Genomic DNA, 13,802 nt, shown 5'->3' on the forward strand with positions numbered 1-13,802 from the left:
TAAATTAATAGATAACGAGGTGGAAGCCTATAAAAAGAAAACATAAAAAGAGCAAGCACAATCAAGACAATGCTTTATGTCTGGTATACATTTACAAAAAAGAAAGACAATGCTTTATGTCTATACATTCATAAAAAAGAAAGAAACACAGATCGTCTTACAATTTAAAATTTAAAAAGTAATCGCTAGAAATAATTATTAAAAGAAAAAATTGAGAGATGGAAAAGCAAGTACAAATCACAGTAAAAATACGTACAAGCATAATAAGCAAAGATCAGAGAGAAAAAACTAAATGTAAAAGGTGAAGGAGTGTGATAGGAGGGCCGAGACATGACTGGAAGTGGAAAAGAAGGAAGCAAAAGAAAGAAAGGAGAGGAAGAGGGGGGGGGGAAGATGATGTGAGTTTAGGAAGAAGATAGCAGGAGAGCGAGAAGCTTTCAAAGAGAGAGACATTTATTGATGATAGGAAGATAAGAATCATCGAGTAATGCCATGTCGTTCTGAATGTTCAAGCTGTTCTTTTGTTAGCAAATGTGCAACATCTCAGACATAATTCTTTTTTGTAAGAAGGTTCTTGATCCAATATTGTTGTACCTTCCCAGTTGAAATTATGACTCAAAAGTCTCTACATTGACACTACTGTTAGAAAATCTTACGATTTGTTAATATTCGATTGATGTTCTTTTAATCTAATTAATTATCTACCTGTCTGCCCGACATACGATGCTCCAAAACATAATGGCGGCGCGCGGCACTTCAGCATTACGTTTTTGGCATTGAAATATATACCATACTGGAATGAGCACGCCTTTGTTCTCGACCGGTTAGATGGAGATAGCTGTTCGGACCCGGATCTCTCTATCTAACCAACAGTCTCGGTCACGTGTTCACAGCTACTATTAGTTCTACAAACATTCGCCTTCATAAAAAGAAAATTTTATGCTTTAAAATGAAATTGTTGGATAATTGTAAAATTTATATGTTAAAATTTATTTTTACATTATAAAATTATTTAATAAAAACAATGTATATTGTTTAATAAAAATTGTTAATATATAACATGTATGTATAAATTGTCCTATATGTATATATGTGTGCGCAAGGCGAATGTTTTCAGCTAAGAGAGTAGACGAGATAGAAAGAGAAATCCAGTACCGAGTCACTGCCTTGTCTGACCGTTTTGACGAATGGAGGGGGTAGCCTGTGCGCCTTCCAGTATGGTATATATTTCAATGGTTTTTGGTAAATGTCCCGTCCACCGCTTCGCCGCGCGCCTAGTATCAAGTGAGAATGTATACGCACACACTCACACATACAAACTTATTGCTACAGTTATCGCGTATACCAATCAGCTGATCGCAGCGAGCGCTCTACGTAATCGCCTATATCGCGCCATCCCTGCCTATCTCTTGTACTCATTCCATAAGTAGTGAACTATTTCCCTTTATAGTTTAAAAACTAAGCTCCGGGCAAAATTTTGCAAGAGGAAAAATCGTCTTAAAATTTATTCAAGAATTTGATATTTTAAAGACAAACGTTGTTCAGAATCACTCTGTATAGCTTGATTTATGTGTATATTGTATGTGATTTAAACTTAAAGTTTTTATTGATTAAGTCTATTAGAAACTTGATCTATTATTATTTTTTCACTGACAAGATTTGATAATAAAGTTATATTATAATAATTCCCATATAAATGTTGTTATAAATCCTCCCTTCCTCTTCTCTCTCTCTCTCCTTTTCTCTTTTTCTTTCGATCATGCTTGTTTTTTTTGTTCTTTTTTGCTTTCTCTTTTTATTCTTTTGGAATATTTATCCATGTTTTTCTTATTAAATTTTACTCATTTTCCTTATCTTCTTAGTCACTTTTCCCTTATCTTCTTTTACCTTTCCTTTTACCTTTTGCTTTTTCTGTTTTGAATCGAAATGATGATCAAGACTTTATAGCTTGTGATCAATTAAAAAATGAAGATATTAGAGATAATAGACTTTCTTTTATGGTAAATATGTCGATGAAGGAGACCTCGATTATCTTTTTTTTGTTTAAAGAGGAAAATGCATTACGCACACCTCCGATGCATTCGGCGCATTGGGAGACTCCCCGGCCCTTGAGAGAAGGCTAGTCCCTCTCAAGGAGTGCAGTGCCAGGTATATCAACTCCTGTCCCGCAGCCCCTTACTACCTCCGCCATTCTATTGACCTCGGGTACCTGCTCGCGCATAACCCCAGGTCGAGCCTGGCCCGGGCCACTTAAGGCCCCCCATCTCATCGGGAAGAGAGTCAATGGACCGTCTATTGGCTCTCTCCCCGATCTACTCTCCAAGGGGAGTGAAAGGGCCGATTTGAGTACTAACAAGTACTGAATCGCCTCTTCCGGTCCCTCTTCTTCTTCACAGTAGGAAGGGGCGAGGTTTCCAGGAGCAGAGGACCGTGCTTCGCAGGCTCCTCCCCAACCATCACTCCACGCTGGACAGAGAGAGACCGCTCAGAGGCAGTTCTCTTCAACGAGACTCTGCCCGAGCGGCCTCCTCCGCCGTCGTTGGAACCCTTTTCCGGAAGAAAGGAGGAGGGCCCTCCGCCCGCTTTCAGGCGGGGCTCTCTCTTCTCCCCCGTGGGCCCTACTGGGGCGCACAGTGGATCGAACTACGTAAAAATGCGGACATAAGCTCAAAAATTTTTTTATATCCAGTTTTTAATTGCAAATTGGATTACTTCAAATATTATAGAAATTGTATATAATCCTCATTTTAAAATATATTGTTACAATTGGTGCGTAAAATCACTTGGAACATTACGAGTTTGATGATTCTGTGTTTCGATCAATTTAGTTGTCTACTTTCAAGGCAGTATAGTTTTTTCTACTTACTATATTAACATACTAATTTTTATACATCAAATGGACTATTCTTTTACTTGAAAAAAGTCCATATCCGAATAAAAAAATAATATAATTTAAGGTTTGATAACCAATTTTATTATGTTTCGAAGAAAATTCCGATAACTAAATTATAAAATAACTTTAAAAAAAAATCTTATAATATCTTAAACTTTGACTTGTCAGATTTGATTAAAGGAGTGTTCTACTTCATGAAATAATATGTTTTAGTTGCTTCTATATGCTACCTTGAGAGATATATTGCAAAAAGAGAGAGGGCACCTCGAGAAAATCTAAAAAAAAAATGTAACAGATGCGGATGATACTATTAACTATTTATGTTCTTATTAAATTAATAAATGACATGATGTGTGAAAATCCATCAACTTTATATTAAAATCAATGAACTTAATATTATCGATGTTGTCTGATAAAAGTCGAATTCATTCATGAAAATTCAGAAATTAAAAAAAAGAACAAACGCGAAAGAATACAAAAAGAAACAACAAAACTATTATTCATAAAATGTGATAATATTGTTGTAAATTACGAAATGTTGTTCACCATGGTTGATTGGTAAAATGTGTGTAGCTTTATAAGATATAATAAATATAATATAATAAAATATAATATATATATAAATAAAATATAATATAAATATAATATAATAAATATTATCTTGTTCCACATGTTATCTTTGAGGAAAAATCTTCTAAGATGAATGATATCAACAAAGTACTTCAGATTATTGATGTCAATGCATATAATTACGGAATATCTTCACGGAAGTCTTCACGCAAGACCGTGCAATCTTCTTGCGTAATATATTGGTTACCAATAATATTGGCGCGGTATTTATATAAATTTTTAAAAATTGTTGTTTAATATTGTACAATACTGCATACAACAGTTATTTAAATTGGTTAGGTATACACTTCATAATTGTGTGTGCATAATTATTTCGATCTAGTTGTTATATTTAATTGTTATATCATTTTTACAAGTCCGCTCTTTCCTATGTTTCGACCCACTGTGGAGCAGAGGTTTTGGAGGGTTTCGCCCTATGCGGCCGTCCTTACTTTCTCCACCAAGAATTTTACAATTTTAGTGCTTTTTATTTCCAAAAATATTGATTTGAGAAAAAAAATTTTAAGCAGAAAATAAAGAGAGCCATTGAACCAATGAAAAACTCTACAAAAAAGTTATATGCATTTTTTTCATAAACCTACTATTTTAGCTGTTATATGAAAAAATAATAATTTTAAATACATTTAATACAATGTGGCGTTCTGCCTTACGCTACATAAGCGTCACGGCGTATAACACCGAGCGCCTGGCCGCACGGCAACCTAGGCATACAAGTACACGCGCGGTAGCGTGAGCATACAGGCGCCGATCTTCGCGCAAGTGAAATCCGGCAGGGCCCGTATATAAAGCCGACCATGAGAAGCCGAATTTGAGTCTCAGCTCGAAGCAACTGTAGGGTCAATAACAATGTACGTTATCAGCTTGAGTACTCCTCTTTTGAGACCGGAAGATAAACTTCCGAGAACATTCGCCGCCAGCCGAGCCGCATTCCACGACCAGCGTCGACGCCCCGATCACCCGGACCATTTCGACCGTCGAACGGAGCAGCTACCGAGCCGGAGAGGAGAGTGTCTTTCACCTTGCTGCTGCTTGGACACTGCAGCCCATCGACCTGGAGCCACCTCGCTTCACCAGGCCACCGAGAGAGCTGCTAGCCACCTGGAACATCCGGGTAAGGCATTACACCTCGCCTTCAGCATCCTGGGCAGTTCCAGCGGCACTGTCTCCTCTGCCGCCTTCTCCGCTCCACCGGATGACCCAGGGGACGCAGACCACCGCAGCTAGCCGGATACATCGAGGAGTCCAGGTCAGGGGCTATCAACTTCCATAGTTTTTTTTGTACCAATGTTTGCAGCGCCCTCACTAAATGACAGAGTTCGTGGAAGAACTACGTACTCAAAATGAGTGAGAAAGTAAATGTGCGAGTGAGTGAGAAAGAACATCTGCATCACGTGCATATATATATATATATATATATATATATATATATAATATTTATTTATTTTTTTAAATCTAAGTAATAAGGAAGAAAAGAAGAATGTTGTTTTACTTCTAATATGACAATTTATTATAAAAATATATACATCTATATACATAAGTGTGCTGTGTAGCAGTATGAAAAATATTATAAACTCGTTTCAGGAAACACTGCAACATAGTAAAATACATAGTAATTATAAACATATAAAATACATAGTAATTATATTATAAAACATACTATAATATAATGAGCATAGTTATTTATGAATTGATACTTTTGTCTTACCTTTTGTCTTCTTTCTGTAATATTTTAAAGACATTCTATGTGCTTGGAAATACATATAATTATCCTTAAAATCATCTTTTATTTCTGTTCGCAAAATTTTATTTATTAAATTGCACCATTCTAAAATAAAATAATGTGCAAGAGTTTTAAGCACAATACTATGCATATCAGTACAATGAAAATATGATGTGCCTAATTCTACTTCTTTGGTTAATATTTTAATAAGTTTATTTTTTATTTCCATTTGATAACAAATATCAGGAAATTGCTTTTCAGCTATCTCTATAATATGCTCCAGTGTTTGTGTTATATTTTCTTTTTCTAATATTTCAGCCATACATTGAGCGCAATCTATTTTTATTTTCTTTTTAATATTATTAATTATGTTTTCCTTGTTTATATACAAGGAATGTGTTATATCTATATCTGTATGTGGATGTGTTATATCTATATCTGTATGTGGAATGGCAGTTTCTTCACATTCCACAGTATCATCTTTTGTATCATCTTTTTCACTTTCAATTTCTTCAATGCGCAACAAATTCAGTAATGATGAAAATTCTTCTTTGTCTTCCTTACAATTTGCTGATATCGAGTGCTTTGATGTCAAATTGCACGTTAATAATGCTTTAAATGATGTGCCAAATAAATATGGTGTAGGATTATTGTTCTGATGTCCGTGATTTCTTATTTGACTAAAGAAATTTTCTACAGCATCTTGATTAAGATATTTCAAATTTAGTGTAGTAAATCCATATTCTTGGAGCATTTTCCATAAACATTTTGCGCCTTGTATTGCTTGTCTCCAGTTAATCAAACACTTCGGCTTATTTCTTCTCAAAGATTTGTAGCTTTTTTTCTCGACAAACTCCATATTCCTTAATTTACATAATGCTTCTTGCCAAAATGTTAAATGTTTGCTATCTTGTGTGATGATACTGCTAAGACCTTGCCCAATATTTCCATTGAAAGAGTCAAATAAATCATCAAAAAAATATAAAGCTTCTTTTGTTACTGTAGCATTTTTAGACAAATTCATTGTTGCATTGCTTGTTTGTATGATACCTGTAATAATAAAATATTTTAGTAATATTGTTTTTTTTAACAAAAAGTTAATGTCTCGTTTACATATTAAAAATAATATTAAAAATAATTTTACCGTCTTTATTTAAAGAAAGTAATATGTCTATAAAATCCGCTACAGTATGACTCAAGATTTGTACTGCAAATTTAACTTTCATTTTTGGAATTAAATGAGGAAAAATATGATTATCTGTCAATTTTTTCATTTTTCGTCGATGTTGAAAACACTTTCGGTCTATTTCATAAGCTTCTTTAATATGATCCCAAGAGGCACATTGACTTTTACGTTCTGACAATTTTGCATCTTTATTTAAAAGTAAATCTTTATCTAAAAGATTATTACGCACACCTTTTTGAAGATGCACATAGTCATATAAAGGCACAATACATTCTTGTCCTGCATAAAATATATTTTCTTTGGGCGACTCTAAAAAAAAATTAATTTTAGTATTACATAATAAGTAATTAGTATTACATAATAATAATATTACAAATTATAGTTGTTAAATGTGTGTGTGTGTGTGTGTGTGTGTGTGCATGTATACTTACTATTATATCTGAAATGCTGTGCACGTGTTTCCAATATTAACGAGTTAATTGCCGCAATATTTGCTGCTCCCTGGTCGCAAACAGTAGCTTTAGGCCTAAAACCACACCTTTGCAGAAATGTAAGCCATGTTTTTACACATCTTGAAAGTTGAATAGACGAAGTTGTACTATTACAAAAGCCATAACCAATAGGCATTTTCCGTCCAGATGCTAAACATCTTATATGAAATAAAATTGCATGATCTGCAAATTTTCTTGTTCGTCTCATTCCCCAATCTTCAAATCCAATGATTTTATCGTTTTTAACATCATATGTAAGTGCAGGTTTAATAGCCATTTCGTCCCAAGCAAGTACAACATATAAATCTTTCAAATCCATCTTACTAGCACTTAATGTTAGATATTTTAAAATAATGTGGTTACATCCAGTATCAATTGGAATGCGATTTAATTGTGTATTTAAAGTATTAAAGGATGGAAATAATAGAAATTTGGATATAAAATTGTAACAAGAACGGGATCTACGATAAATGCCTAAGCAAAATATCTTATCTTCTATTGTATAATATCTTGCCTATGCAAAAATTATAACAAATAAAAATATATACAAATATGTAAAAGTATGTACAAATGTTAATATGTAAATGTATGTACAAAGTGTATACAAATGAAAAATTACATTACCTGTGGTGCAACATCATTATTTCTTATTATCATATTTACAAAATTTTCTCGTACTTTTAGAGTCTTATTTTCTTGGTCTTTATATTCTTTTCTGCTCAATGTTATTTTCTTAACTTTGTTTTGTTGTTTCATTCTGTTTATATATCTTTTCATACGTCTCTTCTGTGCTAGTAGTTTTATATTATTGTCATATAACTTCCGTGCTATTGGAGACAAATTTTTCTTTCGTGTTACTTTTGCCAAATTAGATTTTCTTGCTTGTGATTTCTGATGTAATGTTTCAAAAAATTCTAATCTTTTTGTTACTTCTTGTAGTTGAGCATGATCTTTTATTTGCATTTGAGACAAGTTTTGCATGTTTATCTGCACTTGTACAGCATTATCTTGTAAATCTGTAATATCTTCTTGGTGTTGTTGTAAGCTTTGTTCATGTTGGTGTAGATTTTCTTCATGTTGTTGTAGGCTTTGTTCATGTTGTTGTAGGCTTTGTTCATTTTGCTGTAGAATTTGTTCATGATGTTCAATATTACATATTTCTGTTCTTAGGTTAGGTTCTATTGCTATCATAGAGGGAACAGCAGCTCGAATTAATCTCCGAAGTTTATTACTCCCACTATAATCACTTTCTTTGAAATGTTTATAACATACTCGAAGTTTATTAACTTCGTTTTCTTGATATGATTTTAAGATTAAACTTTTCATCCACTTTTCACGCATCAGTGGATCTTTCGGGAAAGTATGTGATGGAGTAGTACCTGTTGAAGTGCAGTTAAACACACAACACGCTCTAACCATTCTGCTTATTTTTTAGTTATTAGTTTTTATATTTAATATTGCTCAGTATCACTCAATCAAGAAAAAAATAAATAGACACGTTGAGACACGTGCTGACAGCTGATACAGACTTGTGCAGACTGACCAGACTAACAATATGGCGGCATCACTTAGTTCCAATTCTGGCTCTGTCATTCAGTGAGGGCGCTGCAAACACTGGTACCGAGAAACCCATATAGGTTTATAGCCCCTGGTCCAGGTGACGCAGCCGCCGAAATCCACGGCGGAGCAGGAGACCCCAGTCCGACTCCGACTAGGAAACGCCCACGAGCTCCGCGGCCACGCAGACGGAGCCGCCAAACCGGTGGACGTCAACAACAACGACAACGGCTCCTAGGGACTTTTCCGATATACCAAGGCGACTTCACGGATATCGTATCGCGAACGCGTTGATCTCAACGGCCCTTTTCAGGGCCCTGTAAATAAACTTGTAAATAAACATATGAAATAAACTGTACATAGATCCATACTGTGACTAAGTAATTCTAGCGGAAACCTCGTCAACCTTGCGGCCAGTAGCGCATCCTCTTCCGGCTAAGATAGAGCGGACACGCAACCTACCTACGCCCATATCAATTTAAATTTATAGAATTTAATACAATTAAAAAATATTACAAATGTATGTATACATACATACATGCACGCGCGCGCGGGGGGATGCAAGAGGGAGCGTTCAGCTCCCCCTCTCGCAATCACCCCGCCGGTAGGCAAGGTGGACCTCACTTTACAACTTACAGTATATCTTCATGGTGATTCAACTCTTCGCAATGCATCCCCTACGGGCGGGAAGGGGGGGCCAAAGGCCTCCTTACATCCCCCGCGCGCGCGTACACATACATTTGTGATATTTTTTAATTGTATTAAATTCTATATAAATTTAAATTGTATTAAATGTGTTTAAAATTATTATTTTTTCATATAACAGCTAAAATAGTAAGTTTATGAAAAAAATGCATATAACTTTTTCTGTAGGGTTTTTCAGCGGCTTTATTTTTTGTTTAAAATTATTTTTCTCAAATCAATATTTCCGGAGATAAAAAGCATTAAAATTGTAAAATTCTTTTGTTAACTTTTTAATAAACAACGAACGACGGCTAAAACCTTTTGGATATTACTCAGGGTAGAGACCTTGACAACATATGTCAAGATCAAGGTAATCGTAGCGGACTCTCTTTATTGACATATTTATCTTTTTTATTAATAGACTTTTTTATTCTGGAATAATATTTTGTAGATCTACAGGATTAGGGCTTATATATGTTTTTATATAGGAACGGAAGGAAAGAATCGCATTAAAAAGCATTTAAGAAAATGATTCTTATCTAATTCTTCAGATTATCTGATTCTCTTCTTCCAGATCATTAAACTCTTCTTCAAAATTGTGAGATTTTTTCTCGAGATTTTCTACGATATCTTTTCGAAGTGCGTTCTTTTTTTGATTTAAGATAAACGGAGTATTAAAGAACAAAAATTAAATGGAATTGCTGAAGATAATAGTGGAAAGTGTTAAAAAGAGTCTAGGAGAAGAAAAGAATTGCTTGGAATTATCATAATGTGAGATAAATCTTGTGATGGAAAAGAAACCTTAGATGCAGATTCAGAAGAGAAAGAAGATATTTTCTACAAAATCTATAAATTCAGATTTAGAAGAATCTAAAAAAGAGAGATAAAAATTTTAAGTATAAATTCCGAGGAATGTGAAGAAGGGACATTCTTGGGAGATCTTGAAATTATATCTCACTATTAAAAGAAATGAAGAGAATGGAAAGAGGAAAGAATAGTATTTAGGAGAACAAAATTGGAGAATATCTAGGAGTTGGAAAAATTATAAAATAATAAAAAATTATAAATTATAAAATATTTACAAAAAAAAATTTTTTTTAATTAAAAAATATTTATGATATTTACTATTAATCACGATTAACGACAAATTAATAATAATTTTACTATTTCTCATATTAATAATAGGACATTTATATTAGTGGCATAGTAGAATTATTCTGCTCCATCAATGCTTGAATCAATTACATCAATTATCGATACCATTTTGATAAACTAACTTCGTTGATCTTAAGATAAACAAAGTTATATTTGATAGATTTTAATGCGTTGAATACGAATTTGACCTTGAAAATCGTATCACGTAAAATTTTTACGAAGAAAGTTTTTCACGTAAAGTATTTTAACTTAAAAGTACAAAAAATGAGGTATTTAGCCGTTTTCAATGATCTATAAAATCTCCTACAATGTTTTTCAACATCCACGCGGATGCCATATTAATTCTTTCGTACTTTCGGGACATATATGTCTTATCTGAAAATAATCATAACTTTTAAACAAATAATCCGATTTTTATTTTGGTTTATTTTAAGAAAGAAAGTTCAAGTTATATGTATAAAAAATCGCGAACTTTGAAATGTAATAGTTGCAATAAAATATAGTTATCTAAACTTTGCAAATATAAAACTTTTAGATAATGAAGAATAATATAATATACAGGGTGGGGCATTATCTTGAGACAAGATAATATCTCGATTGGAGTCGATTATTTTGAAAAAAGTTTTAGACAAAAGTTGTAGGATTTTTCCCGGGCAATCCGACGGTGACCTTAGATTTGACCTTGGATAATCATTTGAAGGTCACATAAAGATTACCTTCAATTTCTTAAATGGAACCCCCTATTTTTCATTGCATATTCTTGTAGCTTATCTCGAGAGCTTTCCAAAACACTATAATTAAGTACCTTTTTATTAAGTACTTTTTGAGTTATAAGGCTTGAAATAATTTCTTAATTTTACATAAACCATAAAATATCTAGTAAACCATTCATTTTTCGATTATCTTACCTTCATACTTTTATGTACAAAATAATGAGAGGAATCAATTGTTTTCAGAAAAAACAATATATAAAGTGTCCCAGCTATCATGTGTCAAAGAAAATCATAAGTAGATCTCGCTAAAATAAGTAGATCTTGAACTAAAAAATTTTAACCATTTTGTAAACAATCACATAAAATTTCGAAATATTAATTTAAAAAAATCGACCAACTCGCGTGAGTAAAAGCACGCCCACTATAATCTGATATTAGGCGCACGGCGAAGTGGCGGGTGGGACACTCCAAAACATGATAGCGGTGCGCGGCGCTTCAGCGTAACGTTGGTGAGTAGCTCCGCCCACCGCTTAGTTACGCGCCTAGTATAAAGTTAGACTTTTCTCGTTGCGCGCTTCCACTTAAGTAAATCTGATATTTTTTAATTAATATGTCGAAACACCCTGCATATTTCAAAAAATACAATTCAAGCTCATATTTTAAATACATTGATATTTTAATTTTTCATAGCCGTCCTCTTTGTCATTTTAAATTTAAATTTTGATAGTAAATTTGAAATTAGCATGCCCAAAAACCTACAAAACCGTCTCCATATGAAACGCATTTGATAGTAAATTTGAAATTAGCATGCCCAAAAACCTACAAAACTGTCTCCATATGAAACGTATTTCTTTTGGGAAAGCCAAAAATACGAAATGGTTCAAGTTACTCTTCTCAACGCATATTGCTATAATCCAACTTTTTTTCACTGATATAGAGCAAATTGAATTTTTTTAAATTTTTCAACGCAAGAGTTCTTGTACTTTCTCTACATATAGGTATACCTATATGTAATTATTTTATTGTTAAGTAAACGAATAATCAGAAAGAAGAAAGTATTATTTCTTCTCTGCGATCCAATTACCGCGCTGTTGCTTTATTTATTAATTTCGATTTAATTTTTAATTTTTGTTTTTCAATTAACTACATATCATTACAACATTATTTCGATTGTCAGATGGAATTGTAGAATAGTGTAAAATGCCCCGTTAAAAAGAAACTGTTTTCTTTAAATAAAGAACTTTTAATGAATGAGTTTAAAATAACAAGCAATCAAGTAGCAAAAATTATTTTTAATTGATTGAATTATTGTAGAAAATAACACTTTGAAAATTTCGATTTGGTTTCGAATAATAAAAATATATATTTAATTAAAATATACAGAGTGTCATAAAAGTGATCATTACTTTAAAAAATTAAGGTAGATTGGCTTAAAGTTAGAAGAAAAGTCTTGTACAGTTATGCAATATTCGCAATAATTAACAAGAAATAAATTAAAGAACATCGGCCAATCTGGGTGAATAGAAGCGCGCGGCGGCGAAGGTGGTCTCACTGTAATATAATGGCGGCGCGTGACGAAACGGTGATTGGGGAGGAGAGGAGCCTTCGCCGCGCGCCTGCACACTTATCGCTCCTTTTTTAAAGTAATGATCACTTTCATGACACCCTATATATTTTTCGAAGTGTTATTTAAGGATAGCTTTTGCAACTTTAATATTTTTTTTCCGCTTTAATAATAGAAACGTTGTCGCATTCACAATAATTAGTCTTGAAAATTTAAATTATTTTAAATTGTTTGTAATTTCTTGAAATGACTAATTTCACTAAATAGGATTTTGCGATGTACTTGTATAATTCTCTAAACTATATAAAATATTATTTATTTTTGTTAATTCTAATAGTAGTTTATATGTAACTCTTCCATTTTTATTCTTTTATTCCGGACTCTCGAGAACAATAAACATTAATTCATTAATTATATATGATACGTAATCTTCACATATTTATTAAGCTTTTAATTATTCGCATTGCTATTTCAGCGATGAAACGACGAGACATCATTATTATCTGCAATTACGTGACAATGTCATCAGACATGGTGGTGGAGTGGAGAGCCTCCATTTTCATCATCCCCTTCACGATCCATCTATCGTTACGCCATTGCTCGCGCTTGCTGGACTTGCCCTTCAAGCCGATCTTGGCGATTATTCTGAGGAACGACATAAGCCACATGCAGGATCTGTCGGCTATTACAAATCCACAGATTACCTTCCTCCTCATGTAAACTGAACATTTTAATACTTTGCTTCTTAAAAAAAGGAATTATAATTAATATAAAGTAAAAAGGATATGATAATTATGTATAATAAAAGCCCACCCTCGCACGAAGCGAGGTCCATCCCATCTCTCGGATACGAGTTGTAACGTGCGCTTCTGTATCGTTTCAGATTTTTATTCTTTATACGGATAACTCGTCGGAGCCAAAGGTTCGGGTCGAGAAAGATATACGCAAGTGATTGTGTTAAGATGTACGTATTTATTTGTGTATTTGGTGTACAGAGGTTGTGGTATGCATATGAGTGTGTGTATTCGCGGTTTTCAATTGTTGAATTTAATCGAGTTTCGCGAGAATCGAGGATTCTGATATACAGGGTGTCCCAAAAGTCCCGGACCGGTCGAATATTTCATAAACTATGCACTTTAGAAAGAAATGTTTCAGACAAAAGTTCTATGGCTTCAAGGGAGCCATCAGATAGTGGCAATGATTTGACAT

General features: G+C 33.4%; 1 protein-coding gene across 1 annotated transcript in view; it reads left to right on the forward strand.

The window, feature by feature from the left end:
* LOC109609933 (protein expanded-like) overlaps nt 1-13,802 on the forward strand; it is a 448,580-nt gene that overhangs the window by 323,439 nt on the left and 111,339 nt on the right. The window contains exon 7 of the mRNA XM_025415034.1: nt 13,069-13,309. Coding sequence (XP_025270819.1) covers nt 13,069-13,309 — 241 coding nt within the window. The remainder of the gene's footprint in view (nt 1-13,068; nt 13,310-13,802) is intronic.

The sequence above is a fragment of the Camponotus floridanus genome, unplaced genomic scaffold (assembly GCF_003227725.1).
Source record: "Camponotus floridanus strain SB8 unplaced genomic scaffold, Cflo_v7.5 scaffold94, whole genome shotgun sequence".
Classification (NCBI taxonomy): Eukaryota; Metazoa; Arthropoda; class Insecta; order Hymenoptera; family Formicidae; genus Camponotus; species Camponotus floridanus.